General features: G+C 37.5%; 1 protein-coding gene and 1 non-coding gene across 2 annotated transcripts; one reads left to right on the top strand and one right to left on the bottom strand.

Annotated features, from left to right (window-relative positions):
* Positions 1 to 297: 297 nt before the first annotated feature.
* Positions 298 to 10,939, top strand: LOC142179774 (uncharacterized). Its single transcript, XM_075250644.1, has 4 exons — positions 298 to 329; positions 6,859 to 7,138; positions 8,335 to 9,185; positions 10,228 to 10,939. Exons 1-4 carry the CDS (start codon positions 298 to 300, stop codon positions 10,937 to 10,939), a joined length of 1,875 nt encoding a protein of 624 aa, XP_075106745.1.
* LOC142180535 (small nucleolar RNA R71) lies at positions 7,442 to 7,548 on the bottom strand. Its single transcript, XR_012709153.1, has one exon. It is a non-coding gene; the product is annotated as a small nucleolar RNA R71 (small nucleolar RNA).
* Positions 10,940 to 16,188: the final 5,249 nt, after the last annotated feature.

Genomic DNA, 16,188 nt, shown 5'->3' with positions numbered 1-16,188 from the left:
TTCAATCTTGAGCAAGTAAGAACACAGTTTGAACTAATATGATGATTGGATAAGTGGTTTTCATTAGGGAGATTCATGGAAGGATTTAAGAGAGACAGCACGGGCGCAAGGTTAATCCATTTATTTGTAATCCACTCAATCCGCTCAACCTTAAACACATGGTCAATTATGACTCGTTTATTAACTTGACTTAACGTATTGAACCAGAAATGACCGGTCAAAATATCAAGTCAAAGTGAGTCATGTATAGGTCGAAATCTGCCCTAAACTATTTAGGGTAATATAGCACTAAGGAATATGTCAGTCGAGATTGATCAGGAAATAGCGAGGTTTGTGGTTGAGATGTCTACAATGGGCTAGATCGAACACCATTTGCAGAGTTGTAACGGCTAGTTTTCAAAATGGGATATTAAAGACAATATTCTGGTGGATATTCTTTTCACTTGTAATATTAGGATGTGTTAGGGGTATGTCTCATATATATAGAAAAAGAGACAGTGATGTAAGGCAGGTGACATTCATTTGATAAGAATAGACTTTTGAAAAAAGATTCTCTCTTTTATAAAGATACAAACACTACCTTTTCATCAAGATTCTTGTTCATATTATTCCACACTTGTCACGACCCAAATCCGCGTGACCGGCACCCGACATGCTACCCGACCCGAGTGAACCAACCTATATGTCAAGACCAAGTATAATTACAGAAGCCAATTGAAAATCTTATACATTTTAAAATCAAGTCACAACATATTTTTCATTTCCAAAATCATACATAAAACTTTTCATAAAAATGATATAATCAAATTAAATAATTATTCCTTCATGCATGATGTCCACAATCCTATTTTTTTATAATCCAACACAACTATCTATGGAGCCTCTATACCAAAGAACAGAACCAACACTTGGAGTAATTCCAACAAAAGAAAATTAGAATATACATGATAGCTACCACGAAATAAAAGTGGTGCTTCATAATACCTCGGAAAGAGAGTCATCCTAGCCTGACCGCATGTCACGTATCATACATCATCCTGAAATATGTAAAGTAAGCAGAGCCCTAGAGGGGCCCCTTAAGGACTGAGTACACCACAACAGTACTCAATAAGTGTCATAGACTCTCTCTAACTTAAGTTTTTGGGACAAACTTTATAAAAATAATGCACCAATATTTCATATAAATGATAAAAAATTTTATCAATTCATGACCCTTGTTATTTCAAATAACAACAAAGTGAAATATAACCCACAATATAAACTTTTAAAACATTTACATCAATCCAAGATTTTGGATAAAATCATACAAAATTATTCCATTTGCTTTAAGTAATCGAAATCACTTTCGGCTCCTTAGGCCTAAACATAAGAAAATCATCCTTACCTTTCACTGGGAGTACTATACCATCACCGACATAAGAAGGACAACTAGGTTATGTACCTAACGACAAGTATCATATACCCTATTTGCTCAGGTCGTCTCATCGTAGTGTCGTACGAATCGACTCAGCCATGCTAATAATAACACAAAATAGTACTCTCTCGAGGGAGAGCACTCTGTCGTAGTCTATACCACAAAGTGGCCATCTACGCTTATACTGGTACGTATAGTTTAATGGCAACGAACACAATATATCTGAAGTCAATCTCGGTGAATACAAGTAACTCCCAAAACATTTGATACTTCAAAAATAGATACATAACATAGTAGCTTCAAATGATCTATTTTTATCAACTCATGTCATTTATAGAAAAATCTAAATCATTTGACCAAAAATTAAATAAACAACATTTTACATGCTAAAGCTTTTAGAATATCAATCTTTAAAAGATACCACAAGTGTTATTCTGTTCATCAATTTCCAAAAGAAATACTTTCCATGAAAATTTATCTTTAGGACTCAAATATGTATACTCTTGTCAATACGTAAGTTTTGATAAAAACTTGTAATATTTACCATGAGTGTCATTTTGCCAACAAGATTTAAAATAAAATTTTATAAAACGGCATGACACTACATATGCAACATAATATTCTAGTACATGAAGACATCCGTACTTGTTTGTCCCCATAAGCATGAAAGCACATTTGCAAACAACTTGAGTATTAATTTGAAACATGCTTTTAGAGAAAGTCCCTCAAGAAGAGTAAGTTTTAATCAACTTACCTCGCTTTCGCTTTATTAACATTCACAAGCTTTCAATCCTCCTTCATCATTCCAATGTTGATTGAAATGCTCAACATCACCAACAAGTCGATATCTACAATTAGATATCCTAATTATATCAAAATATGACCTAAGATATTGATCAACATCCATATATAGATCATAAGTTGGCTACAAGCCTCAAACAACTCAAATCGCCAAATAGTTTTACATGCTAGACCATTCAACTTCATTCTTATATTTTAATACCCATTCGAAGTCATTAATGATACTACATCAATTGTTTATTGCCATCAAGTTACTATTCATCGTCTTCCATAATCAACACTTGTAAAATATACAATTTGGGTAATTACTTAGTTGATCACTTCCAACTTTTGCTAACAAATAACTCCATAGGTTCATTGTATTCATCAATTTCATCGCCAAGATTACTACTCATCTTCTCTCTTATTTTCTCAAAAATACTATTCATGCCATGAACTAGAGTTTTATAATCCAATCTTTCAACCATTAAAACTTGTAACAAATGCTTCAAATACTTCTAACTACTCATAATAAACGAGTTTGAAACATTAAAATTCCTCTAGTAGTTCAATCTTGAAAAATCACAACTTTGGTGATTTTAGTGTTTTTGAGGATTTGATGATGAAGTCTAGCATTTGGATGCAAGAATGATGTTAGAACTCATGTATATTGAGTAAGAATCAACCCAAAACATCATTAACAACTTACCTTTAGTTTATTGGACTTGATTTGAGCTCAAAATCGCCCATTCACCTCAAGAACCCTAACCCCCCATACTCAAAATACTCTCCTCCCCGACCTTGTATTTATAGGCCCGGATTTCTGGGTTTCGAACACGACCTCGGATGCTTCGCGTCCCCAGTTCACTCCTCTTCGAAGCTCGGATGCGGATCTGGATGCTATGGCAGTACTTCACTGCCAGCCTTTGGTAATTTGGTCATAACCTCTTGTATGAATGTCCAAATGACAAACGGTTTGAAACGTTAGAAACTAGACTCGAAGATCTTTCATTTGATATGTTTTCCATCACATAACTCCTTATATATATATATATATATATATATATATATATATATATATATATATATATATATATATATATACTCGTCGAAAGTTAGGTCTTGTGCGTACTCATTTGGAACTTTACTCTATCATGTAATTTCCTACTTGACTTATCATGATCAATTGATATCATTCATATAATAGTCCTTGTCTACACACAAAATAATATAATTAGCACACATCGACTTTCTTAATAGCGCTTAAGTACTTCAAAAGTTTCCGGGGTGTTACATTCTCCCCCACTTAAGAACATTCATCCTCGAATGTTTCACAAGTCACTTCTAATAATAGAGTTACCATCCTTTTGCCTCCAGCCATTATACATAGGCGCTTATGACTACATGGTCTTATACTTCCTTTTAATATTATTTATTGTTAGTTCTCCCCTATTATTACCCACACTTTTCAGAACAATCAATGTATGTTATAGTCAACACATTTCCAGATCTGTCTAATGTTACTCACGTTTTCTGAACTCACATCTAGAGATATTATTTTTAACTAGATTTAACCCATTATTATACAAACTTAAATATTTTAGCGAAAAATCATACTTTTTGGTCAAACAAGTCAAACAACATACTCGAGGGATCAAATTTTAAACCTATGTAATTAGGGTCAGTAATCATGAATTGGGTCGACTATATATGTAAAGACCCATTAAAATTCAAAGCAAGCCCAAAAAAAGAGTATGATCATATTGAGTGGGTTTATGATCCTTTATTTTATTCCTTTTTCACATAAACAAACGTGAACTCTTTCTTAATCCGTCCCTGATCCCACCTGTAAAAAAGAGAGAGGTGAGAGATGCATGTGACGAAGTGGTCAAAGTATGTCCCGAGAGGGACACTCGTAAAACATACCTCCATATATAGAAGAGGGTCTCTTGGCAATGGCCCAAGAATTGTTTAATTAGAAGATAAAAATTGAAGTAGTGGGAGAAGGTGAAGGGGATAAGACTACACTAAACGTCGTGGGGACGGCGATGATGTAGAGACGGCAAGGCAACAACGAAGCCGGCCATTCGCACCACGTGGTTTGTCTCGGTCTACACGGAAAAAAGCTCCTTTTTATTTGTTTTTTTCTTTTCATTTTTTTTCCTTTTAAACTTATGTATTATGATATTGAGTATATCATACTATCGAAGTAGTAGTATGATATATAGTATATATTATTTATGAAACTTATGTAGTATGATATATAGTATATATTATAGGTTCGAGCTATCGAAGTACTCATTAATGTTTATTAGGATAAGTTATCTACATAAAATCCCTAAAGATATTATTTTTTTTCGATCACGTGAATACGAGATACTTTGTGTATCGAGCTAAAAAATAAATAAATATATATTTATGAAAATAGGTGCTGATAAATAAAGTAGCTTAAGACTTAAGAATAGCTAAAATTGAAGTGCATAAGAGCACATTCAGGAACCCCATGTGAGACTCTACCTTTTCACCACGAGTCCTTGCTTCATCTACTTAATTTGTTTTGTTGTTTAGCATTCGGTATTGAAATTTATTGGTCAGATTCGAATTTGCACTAAGTAAACATATAAAGATAATAAAATGTTCTTGATCAGGAAGGTTTTTTTTTCCTGATCCTAGATATCAAATAGAAAATCTTTAACTAAGAGTAAAATATATTCGTTTATTATCACTGGTAACAGGGGTGGAGGGAAATTATTAGCTACCAATTCGGTCAAATCTAGTAATTTTATTACTAAGTCCTAGGATATCCAATATCAACAAAAGTGGGGATATATAAGTAGGAGTGGCAAACGGGCGGGTTAGGTTGGATATGGTTCGGGTCGAAAACGAGTAATGAAAAATGGATAAATTATCCGACCCGACCCATATTTAATACGGATAAAATACGAGTTAACCGACGGATAATATGGGTAACCATATTATTCATGGATTCATGAATATGATCACTTTTGGGAGAATTTATAGTCTCCCAAACTTGAGGAACCCCCAATCTGAGGCTTTACAAATGTAGAAATTAAACTCATTAGTTATCCATTGGTTACTGATGTGATGCCAAAATGCTTTACTTTTAGCACATTACTCGCCCTATATTTTGTTGGTCTAATGAGTTATTGTGCGATATTTGAGCTAAACTGTGTTGTTTTATGTGTAAAAACATCGGAAGGAATCATCAAATGAAAATTGCACAAAAAGAGGACAAAAATACAAGAAAATAGCACAAAAGCATCAAGTATCCAAATCGTGCTACAGACAAGGCTTTGCAAGGTCTATAGCCAGGTTGACCGTGCTATAGACCAGGCTTTGCGAGGTCTATAGCCAGGTCGATCGCGCTATAGACCAGGCTTTGCGAGGTCTATAGCCAGGTCGACTGCGCTATAGACCAGGCTTCGCGAGGTCTATAGCTAGGTTGACCGCGCTATAGACCAGGCTTTGCGAGGTCTATAGCCAGGTCGACCGCGTTATAGACCAGGCTTCACGAGGTCTATAGCACGGTAATTAAAAATCGCGGGTTAAAAGACCCAAACCCTAAATTGGACCTAGGGATTGATATAAATACTCCCCAAATGAGTTATTCTAGGGTTGGACATGATTTTGGAGAAGAAATAGGCTGCCAAGCACTGTGGAGCAAGAATCAAACGAGTTTTCCCTTCCTTTATCTCTTTACTTTGTAGTTTCATGTCTTTAAACATTATGTTGATTGTTGTTGTATTTATGAGTAGCTAAACTCTTAAATCTAAGGTTTGATGGAACCTATTGGAGGATGATTCTCTACTGCGTTTAATATAGATTTGCCTTTGATTTTTCTCTACTTGTTCAACCATATTTTCATTGTTGTTAATTGAAGAGCTCTCAATTAACCGTGCCTATTTAGTATGTATATTGCTAGAGAGAGAGAGAGAGAGAGAGAGAGAGAGAGAGAGAGAGAGAGAGAGAGTGCACATTTAGGTAGTTGTTGAACAACACCACTCCTAACGTAGTTGAGAGATCGATACGGAGGGTTTAAAGGCGGGATTAGAGATAACGAAGTCTTGGTGCGATCGTCGTGAGCGGTAAATTAGTGCCAGCTAGCGTAGTTCGAGAGAATACATCTAGTAAATTGTAGTAGTTGCATGAGAGAGAGCTACGACACTTTAAGTACTCACGATCGGTAGAAAATATTTAGGCGAATTTATAGAAAAAGTAGCGGGAAGATTCCGACAATAGGAAAAATCATAACCTTAAACTTTTTCAAATTTTGTCTACAATATTTGCCTTGTTAGTTATAAATTACTGCATTTTTAATTACTTTGATCTTAGTTAGTAAACTCTCAAATTGTTTTATAATATTTCTGATTACTTGAATTCGTGCAAAACTATTAGTTGTAATTAACACGTTATTTCCCTGTGGGTTTCGACTCCGAACTTGTGAACCGGATTATATTTGCAACAACCGCTAGATCTCTTAGGAGGCATAGTTGGGCGTGATCAAATTTTGGCGCCGTTACCGGGGAAGCAACAATGTTACTAATTACAACTATAAGAATTGTTAGGATTCTTAGTTTATTCAATTTTCTCCATTTTTATTCATTACATTGAAATTCTAACGTTTGTGGTCTTGTGTGTTATAGGTGTATGCCTAGAAACTCTTCAAGAACTGGTGAATTATTTGAAGCATTACCGGATCTTGAGAAAACTTTCAAGGCATTAAATCGTGCAAACAAGAAAGACAAACAACATCATCACCCAAAAGAACAAATTGAACTAGACATGGGTGACGCTTTGGATAATCAAAGCAATCGAAATAATGTGAATGACCTGAATAATCAGGGTGTGGCACCTCTTGTGCCAGAAGTAGCTTTGTATGATTGGGCACATTCCACTGCTGAAAATTTGGCAACTGCAATTGCAGTCCCTCAGATACAAGCGGAGTCATTTCAAATCACAAACAACATGCTACATCTGCTGCAAAATAAGAGACTATTCTCTGGGTCTTACATTGAAGATCCACAACAGCATCTGAAAAATTTTCTGTCAATTTGTATCACGCAAAGGCAACCAAATGTGACACTGGAAAGACTGATGTTGTTTCCATTCTCAGTGACCGGAGAAGCCCAAACTTGGCTTAATTCGCTCCCCATAAATTTCATCACAACTTGGGAGGAATTAGTCAAGCAGTTTTTGAATAAGTTCTACCCACCCAATAAGACTGCCAAGCACGTTGATGAGATATTGAGCTTCAGGCAGAAACCAGGTGAAACATTACAAGAAACGTGGGAGAGATTCAAAGGTATGCTGGTCAAGTGTCCACATCATGGCATTCCAGATCAGATGTTGGGACAATAGTTTTACATGGGATTGACGGATAATTTGAAGGCCAATGTTGATGCTTCAGCAGGTGGAGCATTTTTGAGCAAGTCATTTAGATAATGTAAAGTCCTACTAGATATAATGGCTCAAAACTCAGGCTGGATGACAAGAGACACTACAATCACCCCTATAATTCACTCAGTAGCATTGGACCCGAACAACTCCATAGCCAAGAATATGGCTACTCTAATGACACAAATGAGTATCCTCACCAAGAAGATTGATGTATCAGGCCAGAAGCAGGTACACATAGTTGACACGACCAATGGGGGATTATATACACCATGCATTAAACAACCATACATGTGTTCGTGGAGTGGTGAAAGTGACAACCAGAATTATCAAGAGAACATAAACTATGTGGGAAACTATGCCAGAGACAAGGTGGTCAGAATTGGGGGCATCAAAACTAGCAATATAGACAAGCACAACAACAGTACAATAATACCAACAATCTTGGAGCTATGCGACCACGTAAGTGCCAATTGAGTTAGATGAGTCAACTGGGCTAACAGAAATAAGAGTGCAGCCAGCCCACGAGGAAATAAACAAGGAAAAGGAGGTTGCGGAAGAGACTGAGAAAATGCAAGAGAAGGTTTTAGAAAAAGTGCCTGAGCAGGATCTAACTCAAAGCTACAGAAAAGAAGCGACCTCCAGCACCCTTCCCGCAGAGGTTGGCAAAATATCAGAAGGATGAACAGTACAAAAAATTCATGAAAATGCTGAAGTAAATTCAGGTAAACATTCCTCTAGCTGATGCTTTGAGGGAGATGTTCGGTTATGCAAAAATGATGAAGGACTTGATGTCTCGTAAGTTCGACTTCCAAGACTTGGCAACTGTCATATTGACACAGACTTGTAGCGCTGTTGTGTCAAGACCTATAGCTGAGAAGTTATCTGACCCTGGAAGCTTCATAATTCCATGCACCATAGGTAGCTATGCAGTTGCCAAAGCATTGTGTGATTTGAGAGCAAGTATAAATCTGATGCTATTGTCTATCTATAAAAAGTTAGGCATTGGAAGAGCAAGGCCCACATCTATGTTACTGCAGCTAGCTGACCGAATGATAAAAAGGCCATCATGTATACTTGACGATGTACTTGTGCAAGTTGGAAAATTTGTGTTTCCAGCAGATTTTGTCATTTTGGACTGCAAGGTTGATGAGGAGATTCCCATAATTTTGGGAAGGTCGTTCTTAGCCAAAGGGAGAGTTCTGATTGATTGTGAAATGGGGGAGCTGAAAATGAGGCTGAATAATGAAGAAATAACATTTAATGTGCAAAAGTATATGCGGCGACCCAATGAGTTTGCAAATTGCTCTTTGTTAGACACGGTGGATGTAATCATGGAGGAAGATGATGAGTCACTTAATGCAAAAGACCCTCTAATAGCCTGCCTTGTGAACTTTGAAGAAGTAAATGGTGAGGACTTGGCAGAATGGGTGTTGGCTCTTCAAGGGCAAGGGTACTGGAAAAGAGAGCTCGAATTCGAGCCTTTACACTCGGAAGAAAGAAAGACCCCTCCAGCCAAGCAATCGATCGAAGCACCACCACAATTGGAGCTGAAACTGCTACCATCTCACCTCAGGTATGCTTTCTTGGTACCTAATTTGACTTTACCTGTTATTATCTCATCTGGTTTGTTAGATGTGCAGGTGGAACAACTTTTGCAGGTGTTGAAAGAGTGCAAGAATGCAATTGGTTGGACCATTGCAGACATTAAGGGTATCTGTCTGGCCTTCTGCATGCATAAAATTCTACTGGAATATAGGCACAAACCTTCCAGAGAACATCAAAGAAGGCTTAACCCTAACATAAAAGAAGTTGTAAAGAAGGAAGTGATCAAATGGTTAGATGCGAGAATTATTTTTCCCATCTCAGATAGCAATTGGGTTAGCCCATTTCAGTGTGTGCCAAAGAAAGGTGGGATAACTGTTGTGCAAAATGAGAACAATGAATTAATCTCAACAAGAATAGTCACGTGATGGCGAATTTGCAAGGACTACAGAAGATTGAACAAGGCCACCCGAAAAGATCATTTCCCCTTGTCGTTTATTGATCAGATGCTAGATAGATTGGCAGGGAGGTCCATTTTTGATTCTTGGATGGATACTCGGGGTACAACCAGATATCTATTACCCCGAAGGATAGAGAGAAAACGTTATTCACCTGTCCATATGGCATTTACGCTTTTCGGAGAATACCGTTTGGCCTATGCAATGCACCCGCCCAATTCTAAAGGTGCAAGCTAGCCATCTTCACAGATATGGTAGAGGATATAATGGAGGTTTTCATGGATGATTTCTCAGTGGTGGGAAATGCTTTTGATGATTGCCTTAGAAATCTAAAAAAAATGTTGCGGAGATGTATGGAGACTAATCTGGTGCTGAACTGGGAAAACGCCATTTTATGGTACATGAAGGTATAGTCTTGGGACACCTAGTGTCAAGTAAGGGATTGATGTAATAGAGAATCTTCCACCACCCACTTCCGTCAAGGCAATAAGAAGTTTCCTTGGTCACGCCGGTTATTAAAGGCGGTTTATAAAAGATTTTTCCAAGATTGCTAACTAACCCTTTGTGTAAATTGCTTGAAAAAAAATTACCCTTTGTGTTTTCTGATGACCGCAGGGTAGCTTTCGAAGGATTGAAGAAGAGGCTAGTGTCTGCACCTATCATAGTTCCACTCGACTGGGAGCAACCATATGAGCTGATGTGTGATGCAAGTGACCATGCCGTGGGAGCAGTACTTGGACAGAGAAAAGATAAAATCATGCATCCAATCTATTATGCAAGTAGAACATTGAATAACGCCCGACTGAATTACACAGCGACAGAAAAAGAGATGCTAGTAGTGGTGTTCGCATTTGACAAATTTCAGTCCTACTTGATAGGCTCGAAGGTAATTGTTTATACTGATCATGCTGCTCGCAAGTACCTAATTGATAAAAAGAAAGCAAAGTCGCGCCTGATTCGATGGGTTCTACTGCTGCAAGAGTTTAACTTGGAAATTCATGACCGAAAAGGAACAAAAAACCAAGTTGCCGATCATTTGTCCAGGGTTGAAGGAGCTGAAATGAAGGTTGAGGTGGAAGAGATCATGGAGACTTTCCCGAATGAACAACTGTTAGCCTCGAGACTTGAGGAAGCGCCATGGTATGCCGATATTGCAAACTACCTGACAAGCGGTATTGTTCCCTATGAATTATCTTTTGTGCAGAAAAAAAAGTTATTTCGTGATTGTCGCATGTATTTCTGGGATGAACCATATTTGTTTCAGATTTGTATTGATAACATGATTCAGAGATGTATTCTCGATATAGACCAAGCTTCTATTTTATAGGCATGTCATGCTTTGCCTTATGGAGGTCATTTCGGAGGAGTAATGACAACTGGTAAAGTTTTGGAGTCGGGCTTCTATTGGCCGACGTTGTTTAAAGATGGACACTTTTGGGTAAAGAGTTGTGATGAGTGTCAAAGGACGGGGAATATTTTCCGTCGACATGAGATTCCCATGAACCCAATCCAAGAAGTAAAAGTATTTGATGTATGTGGAATCGACTTTATGGGACCATTTGTTAGCTCATACAACAACAAGTATATACTAGTAGCAGTGGACTATGTCTCGAAATGGGTAGAAGCTGTAGCACTCCCAACAAATGATGCAAAGGGAGTTATTGGTTTTCTAAGAAAAAATATCTTCACCCGATTTGGAACTCCAAGAACGATCATTAGTGATGGAGGAACTCACTTCTGCAATCGAGCCTTCGCAAAGTTGCTGGAAAAATATGGCATACGCAAAGCCACTCCGTATCACCCACAAACAAGTAGTCAGGTTGAGGTGTCAAACAGAGAAATCAAGAGTGTTTTGACCAAAACTGTAAATGCTACTCGAACTGATTGGGCGAAAAAATTGGATGATGCACTATGGGCCTACCACACTGCATTCAAAACTCCAATTGGTATGTCACCATACAAATTGGTGTTCGAAAAGCCGTGTCACTTACCGGTGGAGCTAGAGCATAAAGCTTTTTGGGCATTAAGGCAATTAAATCTTGACATGGAGGCCGCTGATATGAGTAGAGTCACAGAACTTCATGAACTCGATGAGTTCTGTTACCATGACTTTGAAAGAACCATGTTGTATAAGGAAAGGATGAAGATCATTCACGAAAAGCATATTCAAGAAAGGATTTTCAAACCCGGAGATGTCGAGTTGTTGTATAATTCAAGATTGAAACTATTTACGGGTAAGCTGAAATCTAGATGGTCGGGACCGTTTAGAGTGGTGCAAGTACTCTCAAGTGGAGCTGTAGAAATTGAATTTGAGGATGGAACGATCATGTTTATAGTTAATGGGGAAAGGTTGAAACATTACCTTGGGATGGATGAGGACAATGTTGTATCGGTGATTCATTTGAAGGTGCCTCAATTGTTGAGTGAACCTTAAGTTTGATCGCATGCGTCGTGCCGCAACGTTAAATCAGGCACTCGTTGGGAGGCAACCCAATTCGTACTTTATTTTAGCTTAACTATAAATTTTCGTTTGTTTTATGCACTAACAAGTTTTTAGCTAAATCTTGGTGTCTAAATAGGTAATGGAGCACGATGGAAAGTCATGACGCTTGGAGTCATTCACAAAACGAAATAAAAATTACATGTGTACGCTCCAAACAATGCTGCGTACCTCGCGTCACCCAGTTTAAATGCACAGCGCACCTGGAAGCAAACCTCGTGTTGCAAACATTTAACCTCGTGGCATAGCTTGCATCGCCTGCTGCCCAACGTGCGTTCCAGCTCGCGTTGCCAGGTAATTACCTCGCGTTTAAGCTCGCGTCGCAAGGGATACAGCGAGCAAAACCTGGCGTTAAGCCTCGCATCACAAATGATACAACTCGCTAAGCATTACCTCACATTAGCCTCGCCTCGCGCGGGTTACAGCGAGATAGAGCTCTCTTTTGCCTCGTGTCGCGCGGGTTATCGCAAGGTCAGTTTTCTTTGCTTTTCAATACCATGCATCAGACCTCGCCCAGCCAGACCATCAACTCTCTATGGACTTCGCCTCGCCAGGTAAATAATTAGGCTGGAAGCTCGCATCGCCAGGTTAGTGTTGCTTTTAATTTGTTTACTTTTGTTTTATTTATTATTTTTTTAAACTTCTTTCTATTAGTTATAACACAAACATACTTCAGCACACACACAACACTTAACACTACATTGCCCATCCCTTTTTTTTCTCTTCCCCTCACACACAAATTTCATTGAAGACCTTCCCTCATCATCTCTTTCAATCACTTGGGACATTAATTGAAGAACACTTCAATCCTCCTAAGCATCTAAGGTATGTTTCTAACTCTCTCCTTTATCAAAAATTCGAATTTAGTTAAAGAAATGCAATTCCACCATTTTTGGGTATATCTTCAAAGCAACAATGTGCTTGCTCGCCCTAATCCCATAAACCCCATAGGATTGGTATTGTTGTTGTGTACAAGGGTGATAATATGAAATCCCCAATCCGATTTGGGGAAGGTGAGGCAATCTCTCATATCTACAACCAATTTGACAACACTAATGCATGCTAAGTGTTTGTCGAAATGCCTCAAAGGCGTTCTTGGCCCAAATGGAGTTCTACTCTCCGAGATTGTAGTGAATAATGCAATGATGCATTGCAACACTCCAAATTGCAAGTTTAGGTGGGCTAAACAGTAGCTACTTGCATCGCAATTATAGTAAACATTATTTTTCCATTGCTCGATTCTCATACTAAAATAAAGAGGTGAAGTTTGAGTAGCCTCAAAATTGTTGAACATCATGTGATGAACTCTTAAGTGTGGGGTCGCAAGACCATGGTTTTGAATTGATTCAATGCCTCTAACAGGAGGATGATGATGATGTTGATGAGGGAGCAGAGGATGAGGACTGGACAGGTGCAGATGGAGCCTTCGACGATGAGGGCGAGGACAATGTCTGATCAGGGAGTTTTTCCAACCACCTTACATGTTTTTGTGTTTATGAATTTATATATGCATTGGGGGATAATGCATGATCTAAGTGTGGAGTGGAAGGTATTCTCTGTCATTTGTAAATATTAGATAAACTAATTAGTTCGAGTGTTTAATGTTTATTTTATTTTTGTATTTCCCCTTATTTAAAAAAAATAAAAATTTTAAAAAAATAAAATGACTGGACTTTTCCCGACGATGAATCTCTTAGGCAGTTTTCTTGAGGGACTTAAGTCTAACAATATATATATATATATATATATATATATATATATATATATATATATATAGGTCTTTTTATTATTGTAGATAGTAATAATCCCTCATGATTTTTCTTTGTGCATCGGTTCTTTTCCACGGGATGTAGTTGAACCGGGTAGTAGTTTTTGTTTTGTCTTTAGATTAGAATAGAATTTAGGGAATAAAAGAAAGGAAAAAATGAGAAATGCTAGGCGTCTTTGACTAATTTGATAGTAGCATATTTAGGCTCTAGCATGTGTAGTACCTTTCCTAAGGTTTAAAAATATTTATTATGCCTTGTTGAGTAATAACATGTTTGTTGACACCTATATCTCATTTTCTTGGCTTGTGTCACTTTGTGTTTGATGCTTAATATTTTGTGGCTCTATGAATACTTGCGATTGTTTGAGAATGGGAATGGAACCGTCCTTGGTGAGTCATGTTCCATGTGTGGTGAGAATTGTATAGTCCGTGTCATTGCATTAGAGTCGAGAACTTGCCTGACGTGTGAGTTGAAGCGAAATTTTAGGTTTTGCTCGGTTTGAAAAATGATTGTAGGCTTTCTTTGATCTTTTTGAACTTAATGCCTACCACAAATAAGATTTATCCCTATTTAACCCTTTTGAGCTTATAGACTTTTATTTGGCAACTACACTACAAGCCTATGTCCATTTGTTCTTAATTAATATTATTTTAATCCGTGTACCTCGTAAAGCATTTTAATTGTGAAGTGAGCGCTAGAAGAAGTAAGGACTAAGTGTGGGGTGGCTTTCGAGTAGAACCGATGAAAGAAATAAGGGTGCACTTATTTTGAAAAATAAGACATACTAGCGGAAACTAAAAAAAAATTTGTTCTTGCTAGTGGGTGTAAATTAAAGTAGTGCTTAAGAAAAGAGAAAATACTTTGGGGATGATATTGTTTGTGAAAATGCAGTTGGGTTAAAGAAAAATGCGCTTAAAGTTAATTATGTGATATATTAAAGTGTTTAGGATGGTTAGTCACTATTCCTAAATTTATCCTACCCGTCCTTAAGCCAACATTACAATCATAAAAAATCCTAATTGATTTTAGATCGAGCAAACCTATATTAGTAGAGGTTTACATAATGGGCAAGCCTATGATACTTTGTGCATGCAATGGACTTTTTTGTGAGAGTGAGGAATTTATTTGATATATGTGAGTCCTTAAAATATATTTGAGCATTTGATTCGAATGTGTGGATTCAACTTACTCTCTTGTTCTTATTGTGAGGGCACATGATTTCGCAAGGGATAGGTGACATTATAAGATTTCTCTATGATGATTAGTGTTCAAGCCATGAATGCATTGTGATATTGAGTCGGTTTGTGAGGTTAGGATTGTTAGAAACATGTTTTCCTTTTGTTGAATAAAGATTTGAAGTATGGCATAAAGTAAAGGGAAATGTGTATCGAAGACATATGCTAAAGTTTAATTGTTGCTATCAACTATAGTCATAAGTATGGTGTGCTTTGGATATGCTAAAAGAAAATAAAAGTGCTCTAGGAATTAATGGTTGACTCGAGAACGAGCAACGTTTAAGTGTGGGGTGGTGATGTGATGCCAAAATGCTTTACTTTTAGCACATTACTCGCCCTATATTTTGTTGGTCTAATGAGTTATTGTGCGATATTTGAGCTAAATTGTGTTGTTTTATGTGTAGGAACATCGGAAGGAATCATCAAATGAAAATTGCACAAAAAAGGACAAAAAAATAAGAAAAGAGCACAAAATCATCAAGTATCCAAACCGTGCTATAGACCAGGCTTTGCAAGGTCTATAGCCAGGTCGACCGCGCTATAGACCAGGCTTCGCGAGGTCTATAGCTAGGTCGACCGTGCTATAGACCAGGCTTCGCGAGGTCTATAGCCAGGTCGACCGCGCAATAGACCAGGCTTCGCGAGGTCTATAGCCAGGTCGACCGCACTATAGACCACGCTTCACGAGGTCTATAGCACGGTAATTAAAAATCACGGGTTAAAAGATCCAAACCCGAAATTGGATCGGAGGATTGATATAAATACTCCCCAAATGAGTTATTCTAGGGTTGGACATGATTTTGGAGAAGAAATAAGCTGCCAAGCACTGTGGAGCAAGAATCAAACGAGTTTTCCCTTCCTTTATCTCTTTACTTTTTAGTTTCATGTCTTTAAACATTATGTTGGTTGTTGTTGTATTTATGAGTAGCTAAACTCTTTAATCTAAGGTTTGATGGAACCTATTGGAGGATGATTCTCTACTGCGTTTAATATAGATTTGCCTTTAATTTTTCTCTACTTGTTCAACTATATTTTCATTGTTGTTAATTGAAGAGCTCTCAATTAACTATGT

This window comes from Nicotiana tabacum, chromosome 4 (genome assembly GCF_000715075.1).
Source record: "Nicotiana tabacum cultivar K326 chromosome 4, ASM71507v2, whole genome shotgun sequence".
NCBI lineage: Eukaryota > Viridiplantae > Streptophyta > Magnoliopsida > Solanales > Solanaceae > Nicotiana > Nicotiana tabacum.
Note: the sequence above shows the minus strand (reverse complement) of the source record. Positions and strands in the feature narration are given on the sequence as shown.